Consider the following 20,232-nt stretch of genomic DNA (forward strand, 5'->3'; position numbering starts at 1 on the left):
TTGGGGGTGGAGATTTTGGAAGAAGGGGGGAAAATGAGGAGCTCAGTTTTGGAGAGATTTAGCTTGAGGTAGTGAGAGGACATCCAGGAAGAGATGTGAGAAAGACAGTTAGTGAAACGGGTTAGCAAGGAAGGAGATAGTTCTGGTGCAGAGATGTAGATTTGGGTGTCATCGGCATACAAATGATATTGGAAACCGTGGGACTTAATTAGGGAACCTAGTGATGACGTATATAATCTAGTGTACAATGTCTATTTAAGAACTGCAACTGGGGGAGGGAGCAGATATCACGGGCTGTGGAGGGATATGTAGGGCACTGCTGTGTCTGGCTATGCTGCAGTAAACTTTTGGAGGGAAAAGAGGGAAAACAGTTGGCAGGCCAGTCTGTGTGCACAATGCATGCGTAATAGGTGGGCAGGGCTACTGCAACCAGCCCAAGCCCACTGGCATTTGCCCAATATGCCTAATGTCCATTCCGGGCCTGAGTGAGAGTAAAAACAAACAACATTTATAAAACTACATATAGGATGATGTTTTTTGGTGCAAGTATTTTATATTTGCTTTTTTAACCCATTAAGGACAGAAATTGTTTTCCCAGTTTCCTTTCCTAAATGATACAGAACATTTTGGCATGTTTGCTCAGTATTGGTTCCAACATAATAATCTGGTCTCTTGTTAAATGCACCCATACATATTATACATAATTTTAACAGACTTTCTTGTAATACCTTATATGGATATATAAAATAGCAATAATGTTAAAAAAATAGGGCAAAAATGTAAGAAGAAAAAAAAGTTTTGCAGTTTTCTTCATAACCATTGCTACAAAACCAGTGTAGCTCAGAAAAATACCTCCAACAATTAATTATGTTGTTCTGATTTTAGTAATACCAAATATATTGAGGTTTCCAAGTAATTTATAGCAAATATTTACTATGATTAGACTGTAAGCTAAATTGCTGTCACCATATTCAAAACCGCTGTAGAATTTAGACACCCCAGGGTATTTACCTAGAGGTATTTTGACACTTTAAGTTTATCCCTTTTATCGCCAAGGGCAGAAAAACAATGCAGGGGTAAAGAACACAAAAAACACTTTACTAATAATACATTTCATTAAAATAAAATGTATTACATTTTTATTACATTTAATTTAACACTTTTTTTTTATTGTACTTGTTTACTGGGAAAGAAGGGGAGGAGCCAAGACAAGCCATTATTAACCTCTTAAGGACATATGACGGAATTTTTCCGTCATAAAACAATTGACCAAACTGAAAGCTGTGTCCTTAAAGGGTTAAAGGGAAATTAAACCCAAACATTTTCTTTCATGATTCAGATAGAGAATACAATTTTAAACAACATTCCAAATTACTTCTATTATCAAATTTGCTTCATTCTTTATATATCCTTTGCTGAAGAAATAGCAATGCACATGTATGAGCCAATCACACGAGGCATCTATGTACAGCTACCAATCAGCAGCTACCGAGCCTATCTAGATATGCTTTTCAGCAAAGTATATCAAGAGAATGAAGCAAATTAGATAATAATTGTAAATTAGAAAGTTGTTTAAAATCACATGCTCTTTCTAAATCATGAAAGAAAAAAAATTGGGTTTCATATCCCTTTAACAAACCATGGTTTATCACTTTTGTCATGTGATCACTGTGGCATTGTGAGGAATTCAGTGACTGCCTAGAGAGCCTGATACCAGCATGCATTGCAGCATGCTTGTATCTAGGTTTTAACAGTAATTGCATACACAGAAACAGTCATATTTGGCAGTGGGATCATTAGGCTTGGTGTCACCCCCCCCCAGTAATGTTTTGGGGGCGGTTTGTTACTCAGAAATTGTAAATCCCATATAACAATTGATGTAATGGTATAAATATATATATATGGTCTGACTCCCCCTCTGGCTCTATATATAATATATATATATATATATATATATATATATATGTGTATATATATATATATATATATATATATATATATATATATATATATATATGTATTTGTAGCAGTAAATGAGCACTCACTTGTACTCTGCAGCTGCTAGGGTGCTTGGTCCATACATATATTATCATACTGTATATATAGATATGATTTATATAGGGGAAGAGGGCTAAGAGTATTTCAGATGGAGATGTGAAGATAATATATATATATATATATATATATATATATATATATATATATATACACACACATACACACACACACAGTATCTCACAAAAGTGAGTACACCCCTCACATATTTGTAAATATTTTATTATATCTTTTCATGTGACAACACTGAAGAAATGATACTTTGCTACAATGTAAAGTAGTGAGTGTAAAGCCTGTATAACAGTGTAAATTTGCTGTCCCCTCAAAATAACTTAACACAGCCATTAATGTCTAAACCGTTGGCAACAAAAGTGAGTACACCCCTAAGTGGAAATGTCAAAATTGGACCCAATTAGCCATTTTCTCTCCCCAGTGTCATGTGACTCGTTAGTGTTACAAGGTCTCAAGTGTGAATGGGGAGCAGGTGTGTTAAATTTGGTGTTATCGCTCTCACACACTCTCATACTGGTCACTGGAAGTTCAACATGGCACCTCATGGCAAAGAACTCTCTGAGGATCTGATGGCAACAAAAGGGAGTACACCCCTAAGTGGAAATGTCCAAATTGGGATCAAAGTGCCAATATTTTGTGTGGCCACCATTATTTTTCAGCACTACCTTAATCCCCTTGGGCATGGAGTTCACCAGAGCTTCACAGGTTGCCACTGGAGTCCTCTTCCACTCCTCCATGACAACATCATGGAGCTGGTGAATGTTAGAGACCTTGCGCTCCCCCACCTTCCATTTGAGGATGCCCCACAGATGCTCAATAGGGTTTAGGTCTGGAGACATGCTTGGCCAGTCCATTACCTTTACCCTCAGCTTCTTTAGAAAGGCAGTGGTTGTCTCGGCAGTGTGTTTAGGGTCATTATCGTGTTGGAATACTGCCCTGCAGCCCACTCTCCGAAGGGAGGGGATCATGCTCTGCTTCAGTATGTCACAGTACATGTTGGCATTCATGGTTCCCTCAATGAACTGTAGCTCCCCAATGCCAGCAGCACTCATGCAGGCCCAGACCATGACACTCCCACCACCATGCTTGACTGTAGGCAAGACATACTTGTCTTTGTACTCCTCACCTGGTTGCCGCCACACACGCTTGACACCATCTGAACCAAATAAGTTTATCTTGGTCTCATCGGACCACAGGACATGGTTCCAGTAATCCATGTCCTTAGTCTGCATGTCTTCAGCAAACTGTTTGTGGGCATTCTTGTGCATCATCTTTAGAAGAGGCTTCTTTCTGGGATGACAGCCATGCAGACTGATTTGATGCAGTGTGCAACGTATGGTCTGAGCACTGACAGGCTGACCCATCACCCCTTCAAGCTCTGCAGCAATGCTGGCAGCACTTATACATCTATTTCCCAAAGACAACCTTTGGATATGACGCTGAGCACGTGCACTTAACTTCTTTGGTCGACCATGGAGAGGCCTGTTCTAAGTATAACCTGTCCTGTAAAACCCTGTATGGTCTTGCCCACAGTGCTGCAGCTCAGTTTCAGGGTCTTGGCAATCTTCTTATAGCCTAGGCCTTCTTTATGTAGAGCAACAATTCTTTTTTTCACATCCTCAGAGAGTTCTTTGCCATGAGGTGCCATGTTGAACTTCCAGTGACCAGTATGAGAGTGTGTGAGAGCAATAACACCAAATTTAACACACCTGCTCCCCATTCACACTTGAGACCTTGTAACACTAACGAGTCACATGACACCGGGGAGGGAAAATGGCTAATTGGGTCCAATTTTGACATTTCCACTTAGGGGTGTACTCACTTTTGTTGCCAACGGTTTAGACATTAATGGCTGTGTAACTTAATTTATTAAAGGTTAAGTTTTATTTTGAACCAGTGAGTGCCTTTTTCCTACGAATATATATATATACACACACATCTCCATCTGAAATACTCTTACCCCTTTCAGTGGTCTGTCTCCGCCTCTGCCCCTATAGAAACTATAAATATAAATATATAGGGCGGGTTGGCGGGATCATTTTTTTTTCAGTCAATACAATTTCTAATAGTGGTGCAAGTTTAGATGCCGGCCCATTTTTGGTGAACAACCTGAGTTGTTCTTGCTAATTGGTGGATAAATTCATCCACCAATAAAAAAGTGCTGTCCAGAGTCTGAACCAAAAAATTGTAGATGCCTTCTTTTTCAAATAAAGATAGCAAGAGAATGAAGAAAATTTGATAATAGGAGTAAATTAGAAAGTTGCTTAAAATGTCATGCTCTATCTGAATCAGGAAAGAAAAAAAATGTGGGTTCAGTGTCCCTTTAAGGAGTTTGCTCAATGTAACCCCAAAAAAAAAAACTCTTTAAAAACGTATTTTATATATATATATATATATATATATATATATATATATATATATATTTATATTTATTTGTATATGTTTAAAACATACTGTTTAAGTCCCTGAACTGCTAGAGAGGGCTATCCATCTGCTTCATACAACAGTCAAGGGGTTAAACAGTTCATTTTGCAGGGCTAAACAAAAGAGAGCACAAACTATATGATGGCTGATATCTCACATAAGCAGAGCTGCTGGGAAGAGAGCAGTTTCACCTCTTCTTTTGTGAAAAAAGCTGTTTGAAATTGAAAATAAGCAGACCTTCACTCCTGGTCTTCTCTAGGCAGCCGCCCCGCCCCCACAATGACCGGGAACCTGTGAAGTGTAACAGCCTGTTACTAACTGGTCTCTAACAGGGATAGGGCACAGGCTGCTTTTTAACCCCACGCGTGGAGTGTTTGAAATCATGGGGTATTTGTATTCCTCATGTGCCCTGCATATTATAACAGGAACTTTGAGCACTGCAGGAGACATTCAAAAACAGTTGACTGCCGAAAAAAACACGGTCATTTGTGTCCAGTTTTTTTCTACAAATTTTACAGGACGGCTGGTGTCACCCCCTGGAGGGTGTCACCCGGGTGCGGTCCGCACCCCCTAGTGACGCCACTGATATTTGGCGGTTACTGTACTGTTGCTGGATGCCTGCTTGTGAGGCTATGCTGCAAAAGCATGAGATACATGCTGATCGAAGTATGCACATTATGAAACGGAGGCACCCCGATCCTGATTGCTGATAGTCATGCGATCATGGGTGAGGCATGCAGAAATAGTGTGGTCTCGCCACTGCAGGCAAGGCCAGCTTTCTCAGAGCCCAGGATACAGCTGTCATACTGGGTACGACATGGGTCCTTAAGGCCTGACAGAAACTGTACCCTGTATGGTGTCTGTCAATAAGGGTTAAGCGAATTTAGACAAGGGTAGGAGTGTGCTTACATTGTCAAAATGGTCACCAATATGCAAAATCAGAATTGCATTTTTTAGTATAAATCTTCTAATATTTGGTTGGCAAGTTTTATTGAATATGATGGGTTTGGAATCCTATATGTTGGTGTTTTGAGAAGGTGAACTAAAGTCAAGTGTGGATTTATAAAATATGTATTTCAAATATTTAGAAAATTAGGACTCCTGTGCTGTTGTTTACCATGTACATTATAGAAAAGCAATCTTTATTATTTTAGATTTTCATAAGGTGTTTTTCCATATCTGAATATTTCTGCAAACTACAGTTATTTTCTAAAAAGTGTTTGGTCTGCTTAAAAAAAAAAAGTATGGGAAGTGTAGTACTTGAGAGAAAAAAACAAGTTAAATTGATATTTATTTAACCACAGTGTCTGTCATTATGTCCTTTCGGACAAGCGCTGTACCCTCGACTGTCACAAAGACATATCGGGTATTCCTAAAATCAGAACAACACAATGAATCTGTTTGGAGAAAAAACTGCAAAAAATTTAATTTTTTCTTTCATTTCCTTCCCCATTTGCAGTATTAAATTCCTATTTATTGTGTTTTTATGTATCCATTTAGGGTACCATAAGAAAGCCCTTTCTGTTAGTTACAAAATATAGTATATAATATATATGGGTGCAGGACAGCAGATAATCATGGTGAAACTAATACTGAACAAAAATGACAAAATGGCCTGTGTATTTTAAGAACGGTAGCTGTGAAAAATGTATTTCCTTAAAGGGACAGTCAAGGTAAAAAAAAACTTATTTTTCAAATAGGGCATGTAATTTTAAACAACTTTCCAATTTACTTTTAACAACAATTTGCCTTTGTTCTCTTGGTATTCTAGTTGAGAGCAAACCTAGGAAGGCTCATATGACAATTTCTAAGCCCTTGAAGGCCGCCTCTAATCACATGCTTTTGTATTTGCTTTTCACAACAGGGGAGAGTAGTTCAGGTAAACCATATAGATAGCATTGTGATCACGCCCGTGGCTAGTGGCAGACACTGCACTAATTGGCTAAAATGCAAGTCAATAGATAATAACTAAAAGTCATGTGATTAGGGACGGTCAGAAGATGCTTAGATACAAGTTAGTCACAGAAGTAAAAAGTATATTAATATAAAAGTGTTGGTTATGCAAAACTGGGAAATGGGTAATAAAGGGATTATCTATCTTTTTAAACAACAACAATTCTGGTGTTGACTGTCCCTTTAAAGGGATAGGAAACCCAAAAATGTATTCTGTGATTCAGATAGAGCATACATTTTTTTTAAAATGTTTCCAATTTACATCTACTATCAAATTTGCTTAGTTCCCATGATATTCCTTGTTGAAGAAATACCTAGGTAGGCATCTGGAGCACTACATGACAGGAAATAGTGCTGCCATCTAGTGCTCTTGCAAATGGATAACATTTGTGCAAAACTGCTGCCATGTAGTGCTTCAGAAATGGGCCGGCTCCTGAGCCTGTCACTGCCTTTCCACAAAAGATACCAAGAGAACTAAGAAAATGTGATAATAGAAGTAAAATAGAATGTTGTTTAAAATCACATGCACTATCTGAATCATGAAAAAAATTGGGTTTCATAACCCTTTAAGGGGTTAAATATAATGACTGTAAAAGATTAAAAGCATTGGGAAGTAAAATGGATTAGCAGCAACATGGTTACTGAGGCATAGATAAAGAGAGAACCAGTTTAGAGATACAATAGAACTCATGGACAGGAAGTTGTCAAAGAGAAAGAAGAATGGTTTCTAAAAGGAGGTAAACTTCAGTGGAGCTGTTGGAGAGCCATCTGTTTCCTACTGAGACCCAACACGTTTGGGCATTTATCACATGATTAACTGTACATCTACCTTGCTGCACTGCACTGAGGAACACCTGCATGATTGCAGCTTCTCAAGCCACTTCCTCTTGTTTTGTATTTAGTGTGGTGTAAAAAGGACTGAATTCATGAATTTATTTGAAAAAAATCTGCATGCAGGCAGGAGACTGACCGAGGAGTGATTGCACGTGTGTGTGTAATTACCCATAACATATTTAAAGGGACAAACACTTTGAGATGGAAATATAAAACGATAGATAGTATATAAAAAAAAACTCTGCAATATACTTTAATTATTTATTTTGTCCCCCTTTCCTGTAATTCCATTGTGAAATTGTGAGCTTTTTATTTCCTGCTATAAATGAAAGTGCAGAAAACTCTTATATCCCACACAGTCATTGGCTGCACACTCTAGTAACCTATTTATAACTGTCCCACTTGTAATATGCGTGCAAAAATCTTCTGTCTGGTGAAGTGTACACTTCAGTAGGAGCACGAAACAGCTTGTAATCTTGCCCTAGGGAGATATTTATTTTTATATATATGGAACTACATACCACATTTATATCAGCATGGATCAGTCTTAACTCTTCAACATGAGCCATCTTTTCCTGAAGTAAGAGGTCCATTTCTTGCTTGTATTCCTTCAGGTGCCTTTCTTCTGACTCCAATGACTCAAACTCTGCTTTTAAACGAGCCTTTATCTTCTCCATCTGTAGGGTCTTGTTCCTAAAATCATAGAGGCCATCAAAACACTGCACCCAAGCAAGAAATATCTAAAGGGGCATTGTATTCAAAATCTGTCTATTGTGTATGTTAAAGGACAACAGTTGAACATGTTAAAAATATATTTGTGCATGACATACGTTAACTAAAAGCTGTTTAAATGAAAATGAAACAGAAAGTGCAATTAATACCAAGGTTTATTCTGCTCACTGGCTGAGAGGATCAACTCCACAAAAAAGCACAACATTGCTATAAACATTGTTGCAAACAGAATCACTGCCGCTAAAGAGTGCTGTAATTTTTAACCCCTTAACGACATACGTCGTACAGGGTACGTCTTGCACAAACTGGTCTTTAAAGACCAGCGACGTACCCTGTACGACGTTGGGGTTGAAAGCGGCTGGAAGCGATCCTGATCGAGGCATCACTGCAATAACATTTTTTCCCATCCGATGCAGAGAGAACCACTCTGTGGCCCTCTCTGCACCATACATCGGGGGCCGCATTCGTTGGTGGGTGGGAGCCGACGTGGGAGGCGGGTGGGCGGTCATTGATGGATTTCTAAGTGCAGTGGTGGGCGGGATCGTGGGCGGGGTAGCTAGGGGCACGCACGGACGCGTGCACAGGGGAGGCGGGCGGGCGCGTGCACAGGGAGGGAGCGGGTGGGAACCATTAAATTATGGAACAGTTAGTTAGAGGGAGAGAGGGGGAATAAAAAAATATTATAAATTATATATAATCGAAGTGATCTGGGAGGGGGTGGGGGTTTAGTCTTTAGGCGGGGGGGAAGCTACACTACAGAAAATTGGGGGGAAAAATTAAAAATATATATTTTTTTGTAAACTACCCAAGATGGCGTCCAATAACGTAGAGGGGGAGGGTTAGAGAGCTGTTTGGGGGGGGTGGGTCAGGGAGGTGTGGGGCTAAGGGGGATCCTACACCGCAGCATATGGAAATATGCTATACAAAAAAAATTACAAAAAATAAAAGATACCTTTTATTTTAGTACTGGCAGACTTTCTGCCAGTACTTAAGATGGCGGGGACAATTCTGGGGTGGGGGAGGGAAGAGAGCTGTTTCGGAGGGATCAAAGGGTCTGATGTGTCAGGTGGGAGGCTGATCTCTACACTAAAGCTAAAATTAACCCTGCAAGCTCCCTACAAGATCCCTAATTAACCCCTTCACTGCTAGACATAATACACGTGTGATGTGCAGCGGATTTAGCAGCCTTCTAATTACCAAAAAGCATCGCCAAAGCCATATATGTCTGCTATTTCTAAACAAAGGGGATCCCAGAGAAGCATTTACAACCATTTGTGCCATAATTGCACAAGCTGTTTGTAAATAATTTCAGTGAGAAACATAAAATTGCGAAAAAAAATTACGTTTTTTTTTTAATTTGATCGCATTTGGCGGTGAAATGGTGGCATTAAATATACCAAAATAGGCCTAGATCAATACTTTGGGTTGTCTACTACACTACACGAAAGCTAAAATTAACTCTACAAGCTCCCTACATGCTCCCTAATTAACCCCTTCACTGCTGGGCATAAAACACGTGTGGTGCGCAGTGGCATTTAGCAGCCTTCTAATTACCAAAAAGCAACGCCAAAGCCATATAAGTCTGCTATTTCTGAACAAAGGGGATCCCAGAGAAGCATTTACAACCATTTATGCCATAATTGCATAAGTTGTTTGTAAATAATTTCTGTGAGAAACCTAAAGTTTGTGAAAAGATTTGTGAAAAAGTGAACAATTTTTTTTATTTGATCGCATTTGGCGGTGAAATGGTGGCATGAAATATACCAAAATGGGCCTAGATCAATACTTTGGGATGTCTTCTAAAAAAATATATATACATGTCAAGGGATATTCAGGGATTCCTGACAGATATCAGGGTTCCAATGTAACTAGCGCTCATTTTGAAAAAAAGTGGTTTTGAAATAGCAAAGTGCTACTTGTATTTATTGCCCTATAACTTGCAAAAAAAACAAAGAACATGTTAACATTGGGTATTTATAAACTGAGGACAAAATTTAGAAACTATTTAGCATGGTTGTTTTTTGGTGGTTGTAGATGTGTAACAGATTTTGGGGGTCAAAGTTAGAAAAAGTGTGTTTTTTTCCATTTTTTCCTCATATTTTATAATATTTTTAATAGTAAATTATAAGACATGATGAAAATAATGGTATCTTTAGAAATTCCATTTAGTGGCGAGTAAAACGGTATATAATATGTGTGGGTACAGTAAATGAGTAAGAGGAAAATTACAGCTAAACACAAACACCGCAGAAATGTAAAAATAGCCCTGGTCCTTAAGGGAAAGAAATTGAAAAATGGCCTCGGTCCTTAAGGGGTTAATTTCTTCTCTCTTTAACTGCTATTTATTAATCTTTTCTTAAACATTACATATATACTGTATATTGTGCCATAGTGTAGAAAAATAATGATAAAATAAATATATCAACAAAATTGTGCTTTTTATATTGATGTAAATCTATTTAAAAAAACGCAAAGCCCAGCAGTAGAATTTTCGTTAGAGCAAACTACAGATCAGGAGGAGATATTCAATATCAAAGGCATTATTACATATATTGTCAACATCACTGAGAAGTGGAGGAAACGGGGCTGTAGCATAATATTGCAAAGACAAAAATGTTCCTCCAAAATGACTGACTGGATAAGTAGAAAGCTCATCAATGAGGCTATAAAGAGGTAATCCTGAAGAATTAGTTAAGCCTTTTTGTGTATTAAGTCTGATCTGAGCAATAGGATTGGAAGACAAAAAGCCATTTCTCACAAAAATGGACATCCGTGCCTATATACATTTTTTTTTTTAAGAAGACAAATTCAAATGTCTCTGGCCAAAAGCAAACACAGCTCTCCATCCAAAGATTATACATAAACTTCAACTGTATTAGTGTTGGCCACATCATGCTTTGGGAATGCTTCTCTTCAGAAGGGAATGAGGCTCAAGTGAATACAGTGGATAATGAATAACACCAAATCTCATCAACTGCTTTTTCACATAAATGAACTTGAAGAAGAATTTCACCTTTCAACATGACAATGATCTGAAGCATAGCCATATATAGAACCGCTAAGGAACAGTATATAAAAAAAATAACAAAGACCCAAAGCCAGTGTTTCTTAACTCCAGTCCTCAAGTCAACCCAACAGGCCAGATTTTCATTATATTTTAACTAGATCACATGTGAAATAATCATCTGATTAGCGAGAGCAGGTTAGTAACCTTGGTTACTGATCAGCTGATTATTTCACCTGCGCTCTAGTTAAAAGGGACAGAAAAGTCAAAATTATACTTAAATGGATTGGATAGAGAGTAAAATGTTTAACAACTTTCCAATTTACTTCTATTATCAATGATCTTAGTTCTCTTGTATCCTTTGTTAAAAAGTAATCCTAGGAGAGCTCAGGAGCATGAACGTGTCTTTAGCCACCTGACAGTCTTGTTTGTAACAATGTTTATATCAATGTTGTACATAGTTACATACACTGCTGCCAAAGAATGCTACAGACACTCTATGACAGCAAAGTTTGCAACTATGTATAACATTGCTATAACATTGTTGCAAACTCTGCTTCCAGATGGCTAAGACTTTACTGTCCCTTTAAGATACCATAATAGTATAGTAACTCTCTGGCCTCTTAGGGGTACTTGGGGACTAGAGTTGAGATACGCTGTCTAAAGCCATCTGTCATCAGTGTTTGCCACAATGTTTATAGCAATGTACACTGTTGCAAATACTTCTGCCAAAGAATGATAAACACAAGTGTGCACTCCTAAGATCCTTTAAACCTACCAAGCTTTATTCTTCAACAAAGGACACAAAGAAAGAAAAGCAAATTTGTTGAATGGGAAAGTTGTTTACAATTACATACTCTGTACATGTCTGAATCATGAAAAGTTTAATTTTAACTTTGTTGTCCCTTTAACCCCTTAACGACCGAGGACGTGCAGGGTACGTCCTCAAAAAAAAGGCAGTTAATGCCTGAGGACGTACCCTGCACGTCCTCGGTGTGGAAAGCAGCTGGAAGCGATCCTGCTCGCTTCCAGCTGCTTTCCGGTTATTGCAGTGATGCCTCGATATCGAGGCATCCTGCAATAACCATTTGTAGCCATCCGATGCAGAGAGAGCCACTCTGTGGCCCTCTCTGCACCGGACATTAACGGCTACGTTTGAGGGTGGATAGGAGCCGGTGTGGGAGGCGGGTGGCGGCCATCGATGGCCCCGGATGATGCTGAGGGGGGCGGGATCGGGGGCGGGAATGCCCGGGGGGCGCGCACGGGCGCGCGCGCGTGCACGGGGGGTGGGGGCGGGCGCGTGCACGGGAGGGAGCGGGTGGGAACCGCTGCACTACAGAAAAAGTACCATTAAAATTTACTAAAAAGGGGAAATAAAGTTGGCAGTAAAAAGATCAGGCAGGTGGTGGGGGTTGGTCTGTGGGGGGGGGGGAAGCTACACTACAGAAACTAAAAATAAAAACAAAAAAAAAACGTTTTATTTTGCAAAATGGGTACTGGCAGACAGCTGCCAGTACCCAAGATGGCCCCCAATAAGGCAGATGGGGAGGATTAGAGAGCTGTTTGGGGGGATCAGGGAGGTTGGGGGCTAAGGGGGGATGCTACACCCCCAGCATATGTAAATATGCTTTAAAAAAATAAAAATAAAAATAAAAAAACCTTTTATTTTAGTACTGGCAGACTTTCTGCCAGTACTTAAGATGGCGGAGACAATTGTGGGGTGGGGGAGGGAAGGGAGCTGTTTGGGAGGGATCAGGGGGTCTGATGTGTCAGGTGGGAGGCTGATCTCTACACTAAAGCTAAAATTAACCCTGCAAGCTCCCTACAAACTACCTAATTAACCCCTTCACTGCTAGCCATAATACACGTGTGATGCGCAGCAGCATTTAGCGGCCTTCTAATTACCAGAAAGCAACGCCAAAGTCATATATGTCTGCTATTTCTGAACAAAGGGGATCCCAGAGAAGAATTTACAACCATTTGTGCCATAATTGCACAAGCTATTTGTAAATAATTTCAGTGAGAAACCTAAAATTGTGAAAAATTCAACGTTTTTTTTAATTTGATCGCATTTAGCGGTAAAATGGTGGCATGCAATATACCAAAATGGGCCTTGATCAATACTTTGGGTTGTCTGCTACACTACACTAAAGCTAAAATTAACCCTATAAGCTCCCTACAAGCTCCCTAATTAACCCCTGCACTACTGGGCATAATACACGTGTGGTGCGCAGCGGCATTTAGCGGCCTTCTAATTACCAAAAAGCAATGCCAAAGCCATATATGTCTGCTATTTCTGAACAAAGGGGATCCCAGAGAAAAATTTACAACCATTTATGCCATAATTGCACAAGCTGTTTGTAAATAATTTCAGTGAGAAACCGAAAGTTTGTGAAAAAGTGAACGACTTTTTGTATTTGATCGCATTTGGCGGTGAAATGGTGGCATGAAATATACCAAAATTGGCCTAGATCAATACTTTGGGATGTCTTCTAAAAAAATATATATACATGTCAAGGGATATTCAGGGATTCCTGAAAGATATCAGTGTCCCAATGTAACTAGCGCTAGTCTTGAATAAAATGGTTTGGAAATAGCAAAGTGCTACTTGTATTTATGGCCCTATAACTTGCAAAAAAAAGCAAAGAACATGTAAACATTGGGTATTTCTAAACTCAGGACAAAATTTAGAAAATATTTAGCATGGGTGTTTTTTTGTGGTTGTAGATGTGTAACAGATTTTGGGGGTCAAAGTTAGAAAAAGTGTTTTTTTTCTATTTTTTTCTCATATTTTATAAAAAATTATAATAAATTATAAGATATGATGAAAATAATGGTATCTTTGGAAAGTCCATTTAATGGCGAGAAAAACGGTATATAATATGTGTGGGTACAATAAATGAGCAAGAGGAAAATTACAGCTAAACACAAACACCACAAAAATGTAAAAATAGCCTTGGTCCCAAACGGACAGAAAATGGAAAAGTGCTGCGGTCATTAAGGGGTTAAATTACTGGAAAAAAAGGGACAAACTAAAAAATGAAAGCATGTTGCAAACTTGTTTTACTACACATAATAAAACATTTTATATTACAATCTCATACAGTTTAATAAACCTTTAAAAGGAACACTAAATGAAAAATTAAGCTTTCATAATTCAGATAGAGCATGCAACTTTAAAGGGTCATTAAACCCAAAATTTCTGTTTCGTGATTCAGAAAAAACACTTTTAAAAACGTTTTCAATTTATTTCTATTGTCACATTTACTTCGTTCTCATGGTATTCTTTGTTGAAAAGATATCTAGATAGGTAGTGTGCACATTTCTGGAGCAGGAAACACAACTGCCACCTACTGTTCTTGCAAAGTTATAAAACCGCCATATATTGTTTCAGTCACGTGCACGCTCCTACACTTTCCTAACTGCTTTTCAACAAGTAATACCATGGAGAACGAAGTCCATTTGATAATAGATGTAAATTGGAAAGTTATTTTTAAAAATGTTCCACTCAATCTAAATCATGAAAGACATTTTGGGGATTTATTGTACCTTTAAGAGACTTTCCAATTTACTTACATTATCAAATTATGCACAGTCTTTTTTTTAAAAAAAAATTACTTTTTATTCAGGCCAAAAACAAAGTGTTACAGGCATAACCCACATAAACCACTGGCACCTTAAACAAAAATATATAGAATACCATGTAAAGATAAATCATTTCCATAATTAGGATATAGACATCAATATAATTAAAGGGGCAGTCTAGTCAAAATTAAACTTTCATGATTCAGATAGGGCATGTAATTTTAAACAACTTTCCAATTTACTTCTATTATCTAATTTGCTCAATTCTTTAGATATCCTTTGTTGAAGAAATAGCAATGCACATGTGTGAGCCAATCACACAAGGCCTCTATGTGCAGCAACCAATCAGCAGCTAATGAGCATATCTAGATATGCTTTTCAGCAAGTGATATCAAGAGAATGAAGCAAATGAGATAATAGAAGTAAATTAGAAAGTTGTTTAAAATGACATGCTCTTTCTAAATCATGAAAGAAAAAATTTGGGTTTCATGTCCCTTTAAAGTTGAGCACTGTAGTCAAGCAAAAAGAAAATAACATTCCAACCTGCAGGATATTACAGAAATATAAAAGTATCACACATATAGATCCATAAACAATGTCTCCCATGATTATGCATGAATATGGTAGGCTAGGAAATATATATATAAAACAAAACTGTTTTGCCTATACTAATGAAACAAACCTCTATTTTCTAACGCCTAGATTACGGGTTTTGCGGTAAGCTTAAAAAGCAGCGTTAGCCGGTCCTAACGCTGCTTTTTAACGCCCGCTGGTATTACGAGTCTTGCAGGTACAGGTGTACCGCTCACTTTTTTGGCCAGACTTGGCAATACCGCAAATTTAACTTACGTAAATTGCGTATCCTCTTTTTTCAATGGGACTTGCATAGCGCGGGCATTACGAGTCTGCCAAAAAGTGAGCGATAGACCCTCTCCTGTCAAGACTGGTACCACATTTTAAAGTCAGTAGTTAAAGGGCCACTGTAAGTAAATATTTTCTATGCCTGTTACTAACTAAATACCCCAAATACACTTTTTATCAATAGCATTTCATTAACATATCTCTACCGTATATCAGAAATCTTGTCTGCAAATTTAATTGTTTTCCAAACCCACTTCGTGGGTATCCTTTGCTCTGTACCAATCCGTTTACAATACCTAGGTTTCAAAATGGCGCTTTAAACACAAAGTAATTGGTTTAAGTATTTTGAACATGCAGTGCTGAAAATAGTGGGCAGGATAACGTGACATCATCGGCGAATAAAAGATATAACTTTTAGAACGTTATGAAACTTCGTTTTGGAGAAAATATAGGTCAGTAGGTTTTAATTAATGTTTATTAACTTTAATATGTTAGTTGTTTAGCTTAAAAATTATAACAGAAAGTAATCCTTTAAGAGTTTTACACTACACGCCGTAGCATAAAACTCTTAACTAAAGTGCTAAAAAGTACACAAACACCCATAAACTACCTATTAACCCCTAAACCGAGGCCCTCCCACATCGCAAACACTAAAAGAAAAATTTTAACCCCTAATCTGCCGAACCGGACATCGCCGCCACTATAATAAATATATTAACCCCTAAACCGACACACTCCTGCCTCGCAAACAGTAGTTAAATATTATTAACCCCTAATCTGCCATCCCTAACATCACCGCAACCTACCTACATTTATTAACCCCTAATCTGCCGCCCCCAACGTCGCCGCCACTATATTAAAGTTATTAACCCCTAAATCTAAGTCTAACCCTAACACCCCCTAACTTAAATATAATTAAAAGAAATCTAACTAAAAATTCATATCACTAGCTAAATTATTCCTATTTAAAACTAAATACTTACCTGTAAAATAAACCCTAAGCTAGCTACAATATAACTAATAGTTACATTGTAGCTAGCTTAGGATTTATTTTTATTATACAGGCAAGTTTGTATTTATTTTAACTAGGTAGAATAGTTATTAAATAGTTATTAACTATTTAATAACTACCTATCTAAAATAAATACAAAAGTACCTGTAAAATAAAACCTAACCTAAGTTACAATTACACCTAAAACTACAATTTAAAAAATTAACTAAATTAAATACAATTAAATAAATTACATACAATTAGCTAAAGTACAAAAAAACCCCACTAAATTACAGAAAATAATAAACAAATTACAGATATTTAAACTAATTACACCTAATCTAAGAGCCCTATTAAAATAAAAAAGCCCCCCCCCCAAATAAAAAAACCCTAACCTAAACTAAACTACCAATAGCCCTTAAAAGGGCCTTTTGCGGGGCATTGCCCCAAAGTAATCAGCTCTTTTACCTGTAAAAAAAATACAAACAACCCCCCAACAGTAAAACCCACCACCCACACAACCAACCCCCCAAATAAAATCCTAACTAAAAAAAACCTTAAGCTCCCCATTGCCCTGAAAAGGGCATTTGGATGGGCATTGCCCTTAAAAGGGCAGTTAGCTCTTTTGCCGACCAAAGTCCCTAACCTAAAAATAAAACCCACCCAATACACCCTTAAATAAACCTAACACTAACCCCCTGAAGATTGACTTACCGGGAGACGTCTTCATCCAAGCCGGGCAGAAGTGGTCCTCCAGACGGGCAGAAGTCTTCATCCAGACGGCATCTTCTGTCTTCATCCAGACGGCATCCAATCAGCCAATAGAATGCAAGCTCAATCCTATTGGCTGATTGGATCAGCCAATAGGATTGAACTTCAATTCTATTGGCTGACTGCATCAGCCGATAGGATTTTTTCTACCTTAATTCCGATTGGCTGATAGAATTCTATCAGCCAATCGGAATCTAAGGGACGCCATCTTGGATGACATCACTTAAACGTACCTTAATTCTGTGTTAGTCGTCGCCAGAAGAGGATGCTCCCCGTCAGATGTCTTGAAGATGGACCCGCTCCGCACCAGATGGATGAAGATAGAAGATGTCATCTGGATGAAGACTTCTGCCCATCTGGAGGACCACTTCTGCCCGGCTTGGATGAAGACGTCTCCCGGTAAGTCGATCTTCAGGGGTTTAGTGTTAGGTTTATTTAAGGGTGTATTGGGTGGGTTTTATTTTTTAGATTAAGGTTTGGGCGGCAAAAGAGCTAACTGCCCTTTTAAGGGCAATGCCCATCCAAATGCCCTTTTCAGAGCAATGGGGAGCTTAGGTTTTTTTAGTTAGGTTTTTATTTGGGGGGTTGTTGTGTGGGTGGTGGGTTGTACTGTTGGGGGGGTTGTTTGTATTATTTTTTTTACAGGTAAAAGAGCTGATTACTTTGGGGCCTTTTAAGGGCTATTGGTAGTTTAGTTTAGGCTAGGGTTTTTTTTATTTTGGGGGGCTTTTTTTTAATAGGGCTATTAGATTAGGTGTAATTAGTTTAAATATCTGTAATTTGTTTATTGTTTTCTGTAATTTAGTGTTTGTTTTTTTTTGTACTTTAGCTAATTTAATTTAATTTAGCTAATTGTATGTAATTTATTTAATTGTATTTAATTTAGTTAATTTATTTAAATTATAGTGTAGTGTTAGGTGTAATTGTAACTTAGGTTAGGTTTTATTTTACAGGTACTTTTGTATTTATTTTAGATAGGTAGCTATTAAATAGTTAATAACTATTTAATAACTATTCTACCTAATTAAAATAAATACAAACCCTAAACTAGCTACAATGTAACTATTAGTTATATTGTAGCTATCTTAGGGTTTATTTTATAGGTAAGTATTTAGTTTTAAATAGGAATTATTTAGGTAATGATAGTAATTTTTTTTTAGATTTATTGTAATTATATTTAAGTTAGGGGGTGTAAGGTTTAGGGTTAGGTTTAGGGGTTAATAACTTTAATATAGTGGTGGCGACGTTGGGGGCGGCAGATTAGGGGTTAATAAGTGTAGGTAGGTGGCGGCGACATTGGGGGCAGCAGATTAGGGGTTAATAAATATAATGTAGGTGGCAGCGATGTTGGGGGCAGCAAATTAGGGGTTCATAAGTATAATGTAGGTGGCGGCAGTGTCCGGAGCGGCAGATTAGGGGTTAATAATATAATGTAGGTGTCGGCGATGTCAGGGGCGGCAGATTAGGGGTTAATAAGTGTAAGATTAGGGGTGTTTAGACTCGGGTTCATGTTAGGGTGTTAGGTGTAGACATAAATTTGATTTCCCCATAGGAATCAATGGGGCTGCGTTACTGAGTTATACGCTGCTTTTTTGCAGGTGTTAGACTTTTTTTCAGCCGTCTCTCCCCGTTGATTCCTATGGGGAAATCGTGCACGAGCACGTTACACCAGCTCACCGCTGACTTAAGCAGCGCTGGTATTGGAGTGAGATTTGGAGCAAAATTTTGCTCAACGCTCACTTCTTGCCTTTTAACGACGGGTTTCTGAAAGCTCGTAATACCAGCGCTGTAGGTAAGTAAGCGGTGAGGGAAAACTGCTCGTTAGCACCACACAGCCTCTAACGCAAAACTCTTAATCTAGGTGTAAATGTTTAAACCTCATAAGTATAGAAGGCCACTCTTGGACCTTGTCACATTACACAAACTATTCAAATAGAAAGGTTCTATTATTTGAGCGCACCCCAGCTTTACTATTGGCATTAATATCACTATGCAAACAATACAGTTATTATACAAAGTCTGAAAAATAAAAGGTGGTACTTACAAAATAAAGTAAATATATATTACAGCTCCCCTAATGTAAATATAACTTGTCATAGAATTAGAAAGTAATTATCTAATACCCAGGAGCATAAATGTTAATGAATATGGTATTCCCTATCCTCAATCCTAGATCTAGTCTACAATCAGCTAGGGAATGTAAATTAAATACTCAGGGCCAGATTTAACAAAGTAGGGTGGACATCTTCGCCCCGTCTGCCTGGCTTCACGTCTAGCGGGCTGCAATACGCTGCCCGCATTTATCATTGCACGCTATGGCTAGTATGCAATGCCACCCCCTGGTCAGAAAACTCTGGGGGGATTGACTGCTGCTTCTTAAATCTCTGCAACCAGTTTGCTTATACGAACCTGCAGCTGACGGCCCATCCAAACTTTTTCTAAATCTCGGCCTCAGTGGTAATGCGAATTGTAACACTTAACCACCATTACATTAGTATTAAAAATATCAAGCACAGAATTAAAGGGAAATGAAACCCAAGCATTTTCTTTTGTGATTCAGACAGAGCATACAATTTAAAAAAAAAAAAAAAGTTTCCAATTTACTTCTATTATCAAATTTGCTTTGTTCCAATGATATTCTTTGTTGAAAAGATACTTAGGTAGGCATCTGTAGCACTACATGCAGGAAATAGTGCTACCTTCTAGTACTCTTGCAAATGGATAACATTCTTGTAAAATTGCTACCATACAGTGCTCCAGAAATGAGCTGGCTTCTAAGCACACGTCCCTGTTTTCAACAAAATGATACCAAGCGAACAAAGACAAATTGATAATAGAAGTAAATTAGAAAGCTTTTTAAAATCACATGCACTATCTAAATCATGAAACAAAAAAGGTTGGGTTTCATATCCCTTTAACCTGCAATGAAAAAAGTAACCCTGTAGACTTGTATTCAACACTAAAAAAACAGTAAGTGACATATAGTGGAATATATGCTCAAAAACGAAAT

At 38.0% G+C, this 20,232-nt stretch overlaps 1 protein-coding gene across 1 annotated transcript in view; it reads right to left on the minus strand.

Annotated features, from left to right (window-relative positions):
* The window catches only part of ZC4H2 (zinc finger C4H2-type containing), a 57,953-nt gene that overhangs the window by 32,152 nt on the left and 5,569 nt on the right, over positions 1 to 20,232 (minus strand). Inside the window, exon 2 of the mRNA XM_053699223.1 lies at positions 7,800 to 7,971. Within this exon, the coding sequence (XP_053555198.1) occupies positions 7,800 to 7,971 (172 nt within the window). The remainder of the gene's footprint in view (positions 1 to 7,799; positions 7,972 to 20,232) is intronic.

The sequence above is a fragment of the Bombina bombina genome, chromosome 1, assembly GCF_027579735.1.
Source record: "Bombina bombina isolate aBomBom1 chromosome 1, aBomBom1.pri, whole genome shotgun sequence".
NCBI classification, from domain to species: Eukaryota; Metazoa; Chordata; class Amphibia; order Anura; family Bombinatoridae; genus Bombina; species Bombina bombina.